This window comes from Schistocerca nitens, chromosome 1, assembly GCF_023898315.1.
Source record: "Schistocerca nitens isolate TAMUIC-IGC-003100 chromosome 1, iqSchNite1.1, whole genome shotgun sequence".
NCBI lineage: Eukaryota > Metazoa > Arthropoda > Insecta > Orthoptera > Acrididae > Schistocerca > Schistocerca nitens.
In genome coordinates, this window is record NC_064614.1 from 147,042,510 (window position 1) to 147,056,105 (window position 13,596).

At 38.7% G+C, this 13,596-nt stretch overlaps 1 protein-coding gene across 1 annotated transcript in view; it reads left to right on the plus strand.

Moving 5' to 3' along the window:
* The window catches only part of LOC126243507 (WD repeat and FYVE domain-containing protein 3), a 324,242-nt gene that overhangs the window by 65,823 nt on the left and 244,823 nt on the right, over window positions 1-13,596 (plus strand). The window contains exons 10-11 of the mRNA XM_049948168.1: window positions 5,186-5,313; window positions 11,347-11,514. Coding sequence (XP_049804125.1) covers window positions 5,186-5,313; window positions 11,347-11,514 — 296 coding nt within the window. The remainder of the gene's footprint in view (window positions 1-5,185; window positions 5,314-11,346; window positions 11,515-13,596) is intronic.

Below are 13,596 nucleotides of genomic sequence, written 5' to 3' on the forward strand. Positions count from 1 at the left end.
CCACTAGACAGACAGTAATCTCCCCAATTGCAAGAGAGAAAATGTAAGTAAAACTGCACAAAAATTTCATATGCAGTTGATCATAGAATCATTTAAATTAAACATTTCTCTCTCAGATTAAAATTTCAAACAAGTCATGATAATAAGTCTTTTACAAATGAAATTTGTGGTTTATCAGTTATGAACAGCATTAAAAAAAAAATGTATATCACAACTGAAGAAACGTATCCAATCAAATGTTTCTAATTCAATCAATACACCAAGTGAAAATTAAAGGCCCAAATAGAAACAAGTAATATAAACTCTACTGCGTCAGCTTTCAGACAACACCACATACAAAGTTTGCCAAGGTAATCCCATTCCTTATGTCCAGGCGGAGCTTCAAGGAATCCTCAGAACCTTAGGCCCCCTGCAAAACCTTTCACCTGACTCCATCAACCTCCTGACCCCACCGACACCCCGCACCCCTACCTTCTACCTTCTTCCTAAAATTCACAAACCCAATCATCCCGGCCGCCCCATTGTAGCTGGTTACCAATCCCCCACAGAACGTATCTCTGCCTACGTAGATCAACACCTTCAACCCATTACATGCAGTCTCCCATCCTTCATCAAAGACACCAACCACTTTCTCGAACACCTGGTATCCTTACCCAATCTGTTACCCCGGAAACCATCCTTGTAACCATTGATGCCACTTCCTTATACACAAATATTCCGCACGTCCAGGGCCTCGCTGCGATGGAGCACTTCCTTTCACGCCGATCACCTGCCACCCTACCTAAAACCTCTTTCCTCATTACCTTAGCCAGCTTCATCCTGACCCACAACTTCTTCACTTTTGAAGGCCAGACATACCAACAATTAAAGGGAACAGCCATGGGTACAGGATGGCCCCCTCGTACGCCAACCTATTCATGGGTCGCTTAGAGGAAGCCTTCTTGGTTACCCAGGTCTGCCAACCCAAAGTTTGGTACAGATTTATTGATGACATCTTCATGATCTGGACTCACAGTGAAGAAGAACTCCAGAATTTCCTCTCCAACCTCAACTCCTTTGGTTCCATCAGATTCACGTGGTCCTACTCCAAATCCCACGCCACTTTCCTTGACGTTGACCTCCATCTGTCCAATGGTCAGCTTCACACGTCCGTCCACATCAAACCCACCAACAAGCAACAGTACCTCCATTATGACAGCTGCCACCCATTCCACATCAAACGGTCCCTTCCCTACAGCCTAGGTCTTCGTGGCAAACGAATCTGCTCCAGTCCGGAATCCCTGAACCATTACACCAACAACCTGACAACAGCTTTCGCATCCCGCAACTACCCTCCCGACCTGGTACAGAAGCAAATAACCAGAGCCACTTCCTCATCCCCTCAAACCCAGAACCTCCCACAGAAGAACCACAAAAGTGCCCCACTTGTGACAGGATACTTTCCGGGACTGGATCAGACTCTGAATGTGGCTCTCCAGCAGGGATACGACTTCCTCAAATCCTGCCCTGAAATGAGATCCATCCTTCATGAAATCCTCCCCACTCCACCAAGAGTGTCTTTCCGCCGTCCACCTAACCTTCGTAACCTGTTAGTTCATCCCTATGAAATCCCCAAACCACCTTCCCTACCCTCTGGCTCCTACCCTTGTAACCGCCCCCAATGTAAAACCTGTCCCATGCACCCTCCCACCACCACCTACTCCAGTCCTGTAACCCGGAAGGTGTACACAATCAAAGGCAGAGCCACGTGTGAAAGCACCCACGTGATTTACCAACTGACCTGCCTACACTGTGACGCATTCTATGTGGGAATGACCAGCAACAAACTGTCCATTCGCATGAATGGACACAGGCAGACAATGTTTGTTGGTAATGAGGATCACCCTGTGGCTAAACATGCCTTGGTGCATAGCCAGCACATCTTGGCACAGTGTTACACCGTCCGGGTTATCTGGATACTTCCCACTAACACCAACCTATCCGAACTCCGGAGATGGGAACTTGCTCTTCAATATATCCTCTCTTCCCGTTACCCACCAGGCCTCAATCTCCGCTAATTTCAAGTTGCCGCCACTCATACCTCACCTGTCATTCAACAACATCTTTGCCTCTGCACTTCCGCCTCGACTGACATCTCTGCCCAAACTCTTTGTCTTTAAATATGTCTGATTGTGTCTGTATATGTGTGGATGGATATGTGTGTGTGTGTGTGTGTGTGTGTGTGTGTGTGTGTGTGTGTATACCTGTCCTTTTTCCCCCCAAGTCTTTCCGCTCCCGGGATTGGAATGACTCCTTACCCTCTCCCTTAAAGCCCACATCCTTTCGTCTTTCCCTCTCCTTCCCTCTTTCCTGACGAGGCAACAGTTTGTTGCGAAAGCTTGAATTTTGTGTGTTTGTTTGTGTTAGTTTGTTTGTGTTAGTTTGTGTGTCTATCGACCTGCCAGCGCTTCGTTTGGTAAGTCACATCATCTGTGTTTTTAGATATGTAAACTCTATAGTTAAGTAGAAATAAAAGTCTGAGCAAAAATCAGTAATGTGATTAATTCAAAAAAATAATATTTGAAATTAAAGTATCCAAGGCTATATGTAAAGAAATTAACCCATTTTTTTAAGTGAAAGTAATTTAATGGAACTTGATATAACAATAAAATATTATATTCATATGATAATGGAAAGTCCTGTCTGGAATACAAATGAAGGAAGAAATATAGGTAACAACTCTGTATAGCTGAAGCATTAAGCAGTTGTTACACACATACCGTATTTACTCGAATCTAAGTCGCACTCGAATCTAAGCCGCACCTGAAAAATGAGACTCGAAATCAAGGAAAAAAAATTTTCCCGAATCTAAGCCGCACCTGAAATTTGAGACTCGAAATTCAAGGGGAGAGAGAAAAGTTTTAGGCCGCACCTCCAAATCGAAACAAAATTGGTTCATTGTAATATGAGACACAATTTAGGTCGAATGAATGACGATACAGCTACAATAGTTTGGTTTGAGTCATAAGCTTAGCAGTTAAGCTTTAACAGGTAGAAATTGCAATGCGTCAGGCGCTCCGTCCGTGTTTATATGGGTACCCTTCCTTTTTCACGTGCTTCATCTGTTTTGAATTGATTGCTTATTTTCCTTTTATCTGATAGGTGCCGTTCTCTTTGTTATAGGTGTTTACATCACTCTAAGCTGAAAATGCATTACTTTACTGTGTCATGCATTGTTTGTCGCATTCTGATAATGAGTGTTTATGGCCTATCGCCACTCACGGCATGGCTTGCTTTTGTGCGCACTACCGCCGCTTACAATTAAAAGAAAAAAAGAGAGGAATCGTCTCATTAGCGAAACAATGACAAGAGACTGCTATTTGTTGTTACTTACAGTGCTGCTTTCTTTGATAATGATCAACAAGAACCGAATAATAGACTGCGTATGATAGAAGATGTTCTGAACAAGAGTTTAGCGAAAATTTTTCTCCGTTTGAAAATCGTTGCAGATGCCTCCATAGTACATTACATTCCTCACAGAAATTAGAGTTATCTTAGATTTAAAAATCTAGTCAATTGCCGTGCTTCATTTCTGACTGTATAACTATTAGGCATAAGAATAATACAAATATAAACATGACATAATACATATATTCTTCCGCGTTTGCTGTTGTCTCACTCTACCTTAGTAGTTTATTACGCAGACAGGATTTAAATGAGATAGCAGCAAACATGAAAGAATACATGGCCAAATGTTTATATTCGTATTATTCTTATGGTGAAGAGAATACTGCATGTGATTCACAATTCATAAAAGTTCCTATTAGCAACCATCTCTTCTCACAGGTAGGAAAAATTCAGAACGTAGAGATGGCCATATTGACAAACATCCCAAACAGTCTTGCCAGTCGGATTTTCATAGTACATTGAAATGCTGCTACATTCAAAGATGAACAATACGGAATTTGTATTTACTTCGTTGGATAATGTATGAAAATGCAGTGGTCGAAACTCAGGGTGGAGAAAAAAGCTTGTCTTCCACCTTTTTTTTTTTAAAAAAAAATTTATTTACTGACGCAGAGGTTTTGGCACCAGTATTTATCTTTGTGCCTGCAAAGCATCCCTGTGTAGCGCTACATATAGTCAACGGCAGAAGTTAGTTGTGGCGGCACCTACCAACATTTTTCAGAACTTCCGCTCACTTTGCACTCGATTTTAAGCGGCAGGCGGTTTTTTCCATTACAAAAACTGGAAAAAAAGTGCGACTTAGATTCGAGTAAATACGGTAAACAAGGCCAAAGATGTTGCTACATGGTCAGATGAATTCTTAACTGGACCACCAATGGCCATTGAACTGTAACACCAGAAAACCTTCTGAGGTTTGTAAATGTTTTGTTCATTGAACTTTATGTATCTCACTTTAATGTGGACATTTTAATTGGATAGAATGTAAAGCACTAATTATTGATCATAAAAGGCTTTGTTTTTATCTGCAACATAGGAAAAGATAGATTGCTACTCCAGGTTGGAATTAAGACACTTACATATATGGTTTCAGCTGCAGTCTGTGTCAGAACAAAAAACAGAAACACACACCATTCCTTCACACAAGCAAACACACCTCACACACACATGACCACCAACTCGGGCAGCTCTGTCTTGATCTGATGAAGGCTGTGGCTGAAGGCTTGTGTGTCCATCTGCAACTTAATGTGTCATCTATACGGTAAGTAGCACTCTGTCTTTTCCTACATTGTTGATATTCCATCCTGGAGTTTCCAATGTTTGTTTATATTTTGTGGCATAGTGCCACAAAGGAAGTACGTGTATGTGGTAAATAAAATAGCAGTAATGGCTTAAAGAAAAGAATGGAACCGTTTACTCAGACCCAAGTTTTGAAAGCTTCTAACATCTGTTCCTTATCAGACATGTAGATCAAAGAATAGTTTCGATTACAGAAACTGTGGAAATGTGTATGATGCCTATTTATACAATTTTTTGTATAATTCACTGAGAACTTTCTCAAATTTCAGTTATCAAGCCCTTCTTAATTGCTTTTATTCTCATTTAATTTAAGTCATAAATATGTGACTAAAACATTTGTACAAGAAAAGGATGTGAATCTTACTTCAGGGTTAACAGTTTGAGAAAGTTATGCCTTTGATGATATATGCTGTTGTTAAGGAGAGACCCTTCTGTATTCCAGTTCTAAACACAATGAAATTTTCAAGAATGTCTACAGAGAAGTTGGAATCTTGGAAGTATTTGTGACATGCTTGCACAGGTATGCTGCACTGCTGAAAGAGAAGAAGCAAGCAGTGGATGAAGGCAAAGGTTGGTAGAGTTTTTGAAGGCATAGTACTGCTGGGCTGTGTGTGGTACACTAGAATTTATTATTGCAGAAATATTATTTATGAAAGTGTTAACCCTGTGTATAGTACCCAGTTAGAAGGGTAATGGCGAGTAATACTTTAGTTTTAGTGACATAACATCAGAAACATCATGAAAAGCTTGTAAGGATGTTGCAGGTTAGGTTGTGCTGAGTGATAATTGTTAAGAAAAAAATTCGATACCTTTGCCATTTCCTAGTTATCTAGCATTGAAGTTAGCCAGTCACATCCTTGTGTGCGCAAATTCAAGTTTCAGCTAACCAAATGGCGAACACGTTTGGCAATACCACCTACAGTAGGCTGCCTGTAGTGATGGCCTGACTGGCTAATTTCTGTGCTAAATAACTCTGTAACTGCAAAGTGGTTTCTTAACAATTGTTTCTCAGTACAACCTCCCCTGCAGTGCTGTTACCAGCTTTTCAGACTATTTCTGACACACCATGTGTATGATGTGTGTGCCGATATTTCAGTCATTTTGCAACAATACTTTGAAATGGTGTGTGTCTGCAGTTCCCCCTTCGTCAATGGTCACACAATTGCTGTCAACAACCTCTAGTATAATCTCTGCTCAGCAATAAAGACTCATCTAACAGAAGGTGCATGGTGTACCAGAGTTATTTTTGCTTGATATTTCATTTATTACTTGACTACTTGGATGCCCATTATGCACCAAGCCTAATTGCTTGTATGTTTATGATTTTTCGCTAGTTTCTATTATTTCACTGTAGTCGTGTTACTGACATATTTAGAGCTTGTAATATGTTCATTCTGTGAATAAATTCCTGTAAAATTAAGAGTAAGTTTTTCATAATGCTACTCTTTGATGCCCTACAGTCTTTGGAGTTTGTGGAATATGTCTGACTTATTTTAGTGCTTGCTAAACAAATCCACAATGAATATCCTGAAGTGGGTTGAAGAGTACTTCGTAAGGCCCCTTATTTGTAGATTAGCTACGTTTTTTTCAAAATTTCAATCTGTCAGTTCTTTTCCACACTCTTGCTTTCATATCGTTATATCAACTGAAATGGATAGGATAGGATAGGATAGAAAGTACTAAATATTTGGCCTTTGTGATGGAATCTATGGATTTATTGTTGATACCATAGTTGAAGAATTGTGGATCTTTTCAGTTACTTGTATAAGCTGCCAGTCTTTGTCAAGTACTGATTTACTTCAGTGGTAAATAAATATCTGCCTCTGTTGCAGTTTTGTTTTCTTCTTCTTCTTCTTCTTCTTCTTCTTCTTCCACAAAAGTAACTTCATACTACACAAAATCATCTCTTCCTGAACTTCCCATTAGCATACCTTAAAAATACCATCCTGTACAATTTGTAATATACAGCAGCAAATATAAAAAATGAAATGTGCAACGAGTGAAAGCACTACCATTTCTTCATCCATATGTTTTATTTGCTCCTTCTCTTTTCTCATTTTGACATTCCAGGTTGCAAGTCTGTCCTGTAGCTGAAACACAATTCTTAAGTTTTTTTTCTGTTTGTTTGTACCGATATTGTGTTTCAAGAACGTGTGAATCTGATGGGTTAACTTGTTTGGTCCATTCTTTCTACATGTCTCATAAGCTGCATTTTTTATACATCATCATGATTTTAGGGATTTGCCTGTAGATTTTTGCATTTGGGCTTAAGGGGAAATACTCCATCTTTTATTAATGGTCCTAAGATTTTCATCAGAATCTTTTACTTGTAAAATCTTCTGCTTGTCCTCAGCTTTTATAAATTACATGTGAGATGTTAATATACCACCAAAGCTACAATTCTTTTCTCTTTATTTTCTTTGCCAGTTTTAGGGTATGTTTTTGTAAAGCTTATTGCCAATGTCAGTTTATTGGTAATTCACCAACTGTAAACATCCTTGAGGGTTCCATTTGCTTTCTGTACCAGGAGTTCTGGTGATTCAGCAGTAATTACAGTGTTGCTTTCATCTGCACAGAGATTTTTCCCCTGTACCTGACATTGTGTGGAAAGTGAGTTGTGTGTATCAATGTATAAAGAAGAATAATGGTCTTATGTTGCTGCATTGAGGAACGCCATTCCTTGCATTAATGTATTTGGAGCTGATCAATTTTTTATTAAATTTTCATTACCCTCTGCACTCTGTTTCCTGGGGTTGATACTCCTCTTATTTCTAATAGTTTTAGCTTCATCAGTAGAATTTTATGCCCAGCAGTGCCAAAGGCATTGGATAGATTGTAAAATATAGCTGTTATGTACTTTAGTAAATTCCACTGAGGTTGATTCTGTGCTTCTGTCACTTCGGAAACCAATCTGCACTTACTGGGAAGGCTAGATTTGTTCAGGAAATACATTAGATTGTCTTTCACAATTGATTTTATAACTTTTAGGAGTGATTACAGCAGAGAGACAGGCTTGTAAATTTGTCTATTCTATACTAACTTTATTAGAGATATGACTTTCACTTGTTTTAGATACTCTGTAGTTACCTAAACTATTAAGCTGTTTATGTATTCTTTCACTACATTAACTGGTTGGTCACATATGACTGTTGGCTTTTAATTTTTGCCCTGTTTGCCTGACCTGAATCTGTGTGGTGAGCTACATCATTGTACATGTCGTATAACCTCTTACAGTAATTTTGTCATTATTTTGCAATAAAGAAAACGTATTCATTTTCACAATTTACTTGTTCCTGTGGATCATTTATTTACCTACCTATGCCCTTTAGTTTTATGTTATTACATTTTTCTTTGTTTTTGCTTGTTTCCTATTTATAGCCTTTCAGATAGCTTTCTCTCTCTCTCTCTCTCTCTCTCTCTCTCTCTCTCTCTGTGTGAGTGTGTGTGTGTGTGTGTGTGTGTGTGTGTGTGTGTGTGTTTTGTCCCCCACTCACAGTACCTTCCTGTAGATTTTTTTGGAAGAATGATAAAGAGTCTAGGAAGTCTGGTTCATATAGTATGTCCATATAATTGATACAATTTATTTTTCTGCAGTTTCTAATTAAAGGAAACAGTGGATTCTGCATAGTGAGCATAATTCACTACAGAATCTTCCTCATAGTGCTAAACACTCATTAAGTGAGCAATTTATCCCATATAAATTAATGTAAAATACGCATCCCGTACAGAAAAAGTAATAAAAGTATTATTTTATCCATGCCATTTATTCGAGGAATATTATACATGCTGTATTATATACTTTATTATTCATAGTACATAACTAATTCTTTTTTACTGGGAAGCTATATATAGTCATTTGTTTCTGTCAATGCTTCAATACTTGGCAAAAATGTAAGACATCATTATTGTCAAACAAATTTGCTGTGCTTGTAGCCACTGCTTTATTGAGGTGATGATTTTCATTGTACGATGCAACTGATTCCCATGCTTTCAGCATTTCTCTTATTGCACCAGAAGATAGCCGCTTTGCTGTTACCACCACCTCCTCCTCCTCCTCCTCCTCCTCCTCCTCCTCTGAACTAATCTTACAGCTTCCTGCTGTGAAACACACTACACCATAAGCTCTTCGGTGGTTATTTCTTGGTTGTGATCTTCCACAAGCTCATTGATATCAATGTTATCCACTTGTGGTCCCATGCTCTTGGCCAAAGACACAGTTTCATTGACGACAGGCTCCACAGGTACTGGCTCAAATGCCTCAGAGTCACATTTGACAATGCACTCTGCCCAAAGCTTCTTTCAAGCAGAAGTGATAGTTCTCTTGGTAACCCCTTCCCACATCTTTTTGATCATCTTGACGCAGGCAATGATGTTGAAGTGATATTTCCAAAACTCTCTGAGAGTGAGAGTGGCAGCTTCAGTCAACTCAAAGCAGTGCTCGAAAAGTGCTTTGGTATAGAGCTTCTTAAAGTTACAGTATCATAAAAAGGATAGTTGCTACTCAACGTATAGGGGAGATGCAGAGTAGCAGCTATCCATTCTGTCCTCCGTCCTGGATTTCCTGTTGTTTGCTTCTTAAAGTTAGAAATAATCTGTTGGTCCATTGGCTGCAGTAACAGAACGGTGTTGGGAGGCAGAAATTGGATCTTGATGAATTGAAATTATCCAAGGAGATGGTCTTGTAGGCCTGGAGAGTGGGCAGGAGTGTTGTCCATAATAACCAAGACGTGGAGTTGCAAATTTATCTCAAGCAAATCTTTGTCCACTGAAGGCCCAAACACTTCATTGATCCAATCAGAAAAATGATCACGTGTCACCCAAGCCTTGTTACTGGACCTCCACATCACATTTAACCTGCTCTTCCGGACTTTACGCTTATTGAAGACTTATGGAGTTTCTGAATGGTAAACAAGCAATGGTTTGATTTTCAAGTTGCTGCTTGCATTGGCAGTGATTAGCAGTGTGAGATGGCCTTCCATTGGCTTGTGACTTGGCAATGCATTCTCCCCTGCTGTTATAAAAGTATGCATTTTTTCCCCAGAATATACCCTTCTTGGCACAGTTAAAAACATGTTACGTCGGATAACCTTCAGAATCTACCAGCATCTTGAAGTTGCTGGTGAAGTTCTCTGCTGCCTTTGTGTCAGAACTGGCAGCTTCGCCGTGCCTCACAATGCTGTGGATGTCGGTTCTTCTCTTAAACTTCTTGATGCACCCACAGCTTCCCTTAAAAACTTCTTTGGCCGCTGATGATCGAGGCATCCTTTTAATGAGGTCAGCAAAAATCATTCTCACCTTCTCACAAATGATGACGTCGTTAATGGTGTCACCTTGCAATTGCTTTTCATTTGTCCATATAAGGAGCAGCCTTTCAACATAATCTAGAATACGAAACCATTGTTTAGATACTCCTATCACTCCCTTTGAAACCTCTATCTCCTTAATCTTGTCCCTTGTTCTTGAGGATAGTGCAGATAGTTGAGGTAGACCGAATGTATGTGTGTGCTAAATCAGAAACGCTCGCACCACATTTGCATTTTTCAATGATTTTACGTTTATTCCTAAGCTCATTTTCTTTCTCTTACGGTTGTCTTCTTGCGGCTGTATCTTCAGGGACTTTTATATGAAGGTTATTAAAATTTGCACACAACAAAACACTTTGTGTACAAAAGTTTACAAAAATGTGTGATTACAAGCTATACTAAGATGGTACCAGAAAGAGTGCCAAATCCAGACTACAGTATGTACTAAAGACAATGATAGGTGTTCATATTGTTGAAAATTTTCCCCGTTGTACATGAACGACATGTGAATTGTACATTGTGGGAGGTGCTCCTTAAGTGAAGTTCCACTGTATTTATGACTGATTGCTTTCACAAGTTTATATTCACTCTTCACTTTACTGTCATTACAAGTATTAAAAATATGTATTTGTACATATTAGTGAAATTTCTCGTAGCAATGATATTAATTTTGTACTCTTCACATTAAAAATTTAAATTGAGTTACTATTTGTCTTTTCCCATTTTTTCTGTTTGTTCCATTTCTTCTAATTTACTTTGGTGCAATGACTAGGTCTTCAGATTAGACAGAGACACCTGTAAGGTTTTAAAACTATGTTCACTTCTCTGTTGTTTTGTCTCTGTGTCATTCTGGAATGCATAACGCTTGTTTCACTAGTGTAATAAAAGAAATAGAGTGTAGTAAATTGCTTTGTAATAAAACAGTATAAACTGTGCCATTCTGGAATGCATAATGCAAAGTTATTTGTGTACACTTTCTTTTATGAAGTTTGTGTGGTGTTAATCTTGTAAAACAGCTCGTAACTGAGCAATAATTTTATTAGTAATTAATTCATTTCTAGATGGTGTTTTAATTGAATGTGTATATATTAAGGCAGAGAATCAAATGAGATGATTTTTTATGCTCTTACAATTGTAAAACTTTTTTATTGTTTTGCTGACTCCTGTTGAGGTGTGTTTTTTATCACTTTTAAGTTCCAATATGCCTGTTTGGCAAAAATTTAGTGCTGAATATACATTACTAGTGATTATATGGAACAGTTGCTGGGTATTTATAGTTATCTTATTTAATGAATTGCAGAGTATGAGATTCCAGCACCAAGTGAAAAACTGGGAATGCTTGTAATGGAAGCCCTAACATTGTTATTGCATTCAAATGCAAGTAATGCAGCAGTTTTCAGAGAAAGTGGTGGTGCTCGCTGTGCCCACAATCTTGTTCCTTACTCTGAATGCAGGCAGCAGGCATTAGGTATGTATTATTGACTTGACATGCTCCATAAAGCCCAACAAGATGAAGAAACAGCAGCAATAATGCATGTGTAGTTAACTAATTGTCACTTACAATTTTTATGGTTGGTTATTGACTAGCATTAATTGCAATCATAATTTTCCAAAGGTTCATTTTATTTTCTGTAGGCTATCTTATCACCCATAAAGCAGTGAAGAATTGAGCAATGATTTTTAAAAAAATACCTCTCTTTGTGGTCAGATTCAAATTCTTTTAATTACATTGTTTGAATTGAAATGACAGTTGAAATACATCTGTGTAAATTCAAACTACAACACTCAGTAGCTGGATCAGTGCCATAGCTCCAACTGTAAAATGAAAATCTCAAAGGAATGTTACAACGCCATCTCCCAACTTGTAATACAGAAAGTAAGATACTTTGTTGGAGTATTGTCATAGTGCGTAAACTGACAAGAGAGTTACATTAATATTTTAATATTGTGGAGGATCTAAGCCCACCATTTGCTGCAGCAGGAGTGTACAAATTCCCTTGCACATGCAGTCAAGTGTGAATCGGAACTGAAAACTGCCGACACCTGGCTTACAGAACACAAGATCAATTGTTGTCATGACAATACGGATAAGTTGACAGTGGCAGATCATGCACTGGGACCAGGAAACCACCATATTCAGTTCCCTGATACTATAATTTTATCAAGATCCAATAGAAATTCAAAAATACAAAAGCAACTTTAACAGAAAAGCAGGAGGACTGAAACTAAACAGGTTGTGAGCCTTATTGCCAAATAAAGAAAACAGCACCATCTTTCCTGCTGTACAAGCGCCATAACCCACATTAATGCGATTCTGTGATTTTTCGGCACCAGCCGGGTGACATGACAGAATGTCATCCCCCAATCATTGTATGATTACAAAGAATTTATAACATTTGAGAATGTCTCCAGTATTAAGAGATGAAATGTTAGCCACACAACATGCCTCGGACCATAGTCTAATATCCATATAGCTAAAATTGATAAGGAAGCTGTATTTTTGTTAAGCTATTTTTGAACAAGTGATTTTGATATACCTAACAGAAATGCCTGCTAGTGGTCTATAGAACAATCAAGCAATGGAAAATCCAGGATGGAATGTAACAGTATTATGAAAAGGAAAGTTGCTACTCACCATATAGCGAAGGTGTTGAGTCACAGATGTTGTTGTTGTTGTTGTTGTTGTGGTCTTCAGTCCTGAGACTGGTTTGATGCAACTCTCCAGGCTACTCTATCCTGTGCAAACTTCTTTATCTCCCAGTACCTACTGCAGCCTACATCCTTCTGAATCAGCTTAGTGTATTCATCTCTTGGTCTCCCTCTACGATTTTTACCCTCCACGCTGCCCTCCAATACTAAATTGGTGATCCCTCGATGCCTCAGAACATGTCCTACCAACCGATCCCTTCTTCTAGTCAAGTTGTGCCACAAGCTCCTCTTCTCCCCAATTCTGTTCAATACCTCCTCTTTATTAGATAGGCACAACAAAAAGACTACCACAATATAATCTTTCGTTGAAAATAGATGAAACACACATACATGCAAATGCAAACGCAACACACACACACGACTGTGGCTTCAGCTGCCAGAGGCTGCAGTCATTGTGTGTGTGTGTGTGTGTGTGTGTGTTTGTTTTGTCTATTTTCGACAAAGTCTTTGTTGGCCATTGGCCAGAATCTTATATTGCGGCAGTCTTTTCATAGTGCCTATCTGCAACTCAGCATCTCTGCTATATGGTGAGTAGCAACTTTCCTTTTCATAATATTGGTCTATAGAACAGATTTATGAGAGAACAGTGTATGTTCTAATGGCTCCGTCTTATTCTATTGGATGGAAACAGAACAAAGGATGCTATGCATAGAAGTAAAACTCTTGTAAACTTTGCCTACTCAGTCATCTCAGATTGGTGACCCATCATTCTCTAATGCAAACGGATTGGTCTGACATTATTCTCACACTGAGTGAAATGAGCTGAACATGTAGCTTTTTTCATGCTCAATGCCTTGTGAACAAGCTAAATTGTGTTACTGGTAACCCACTTGAATCTTGA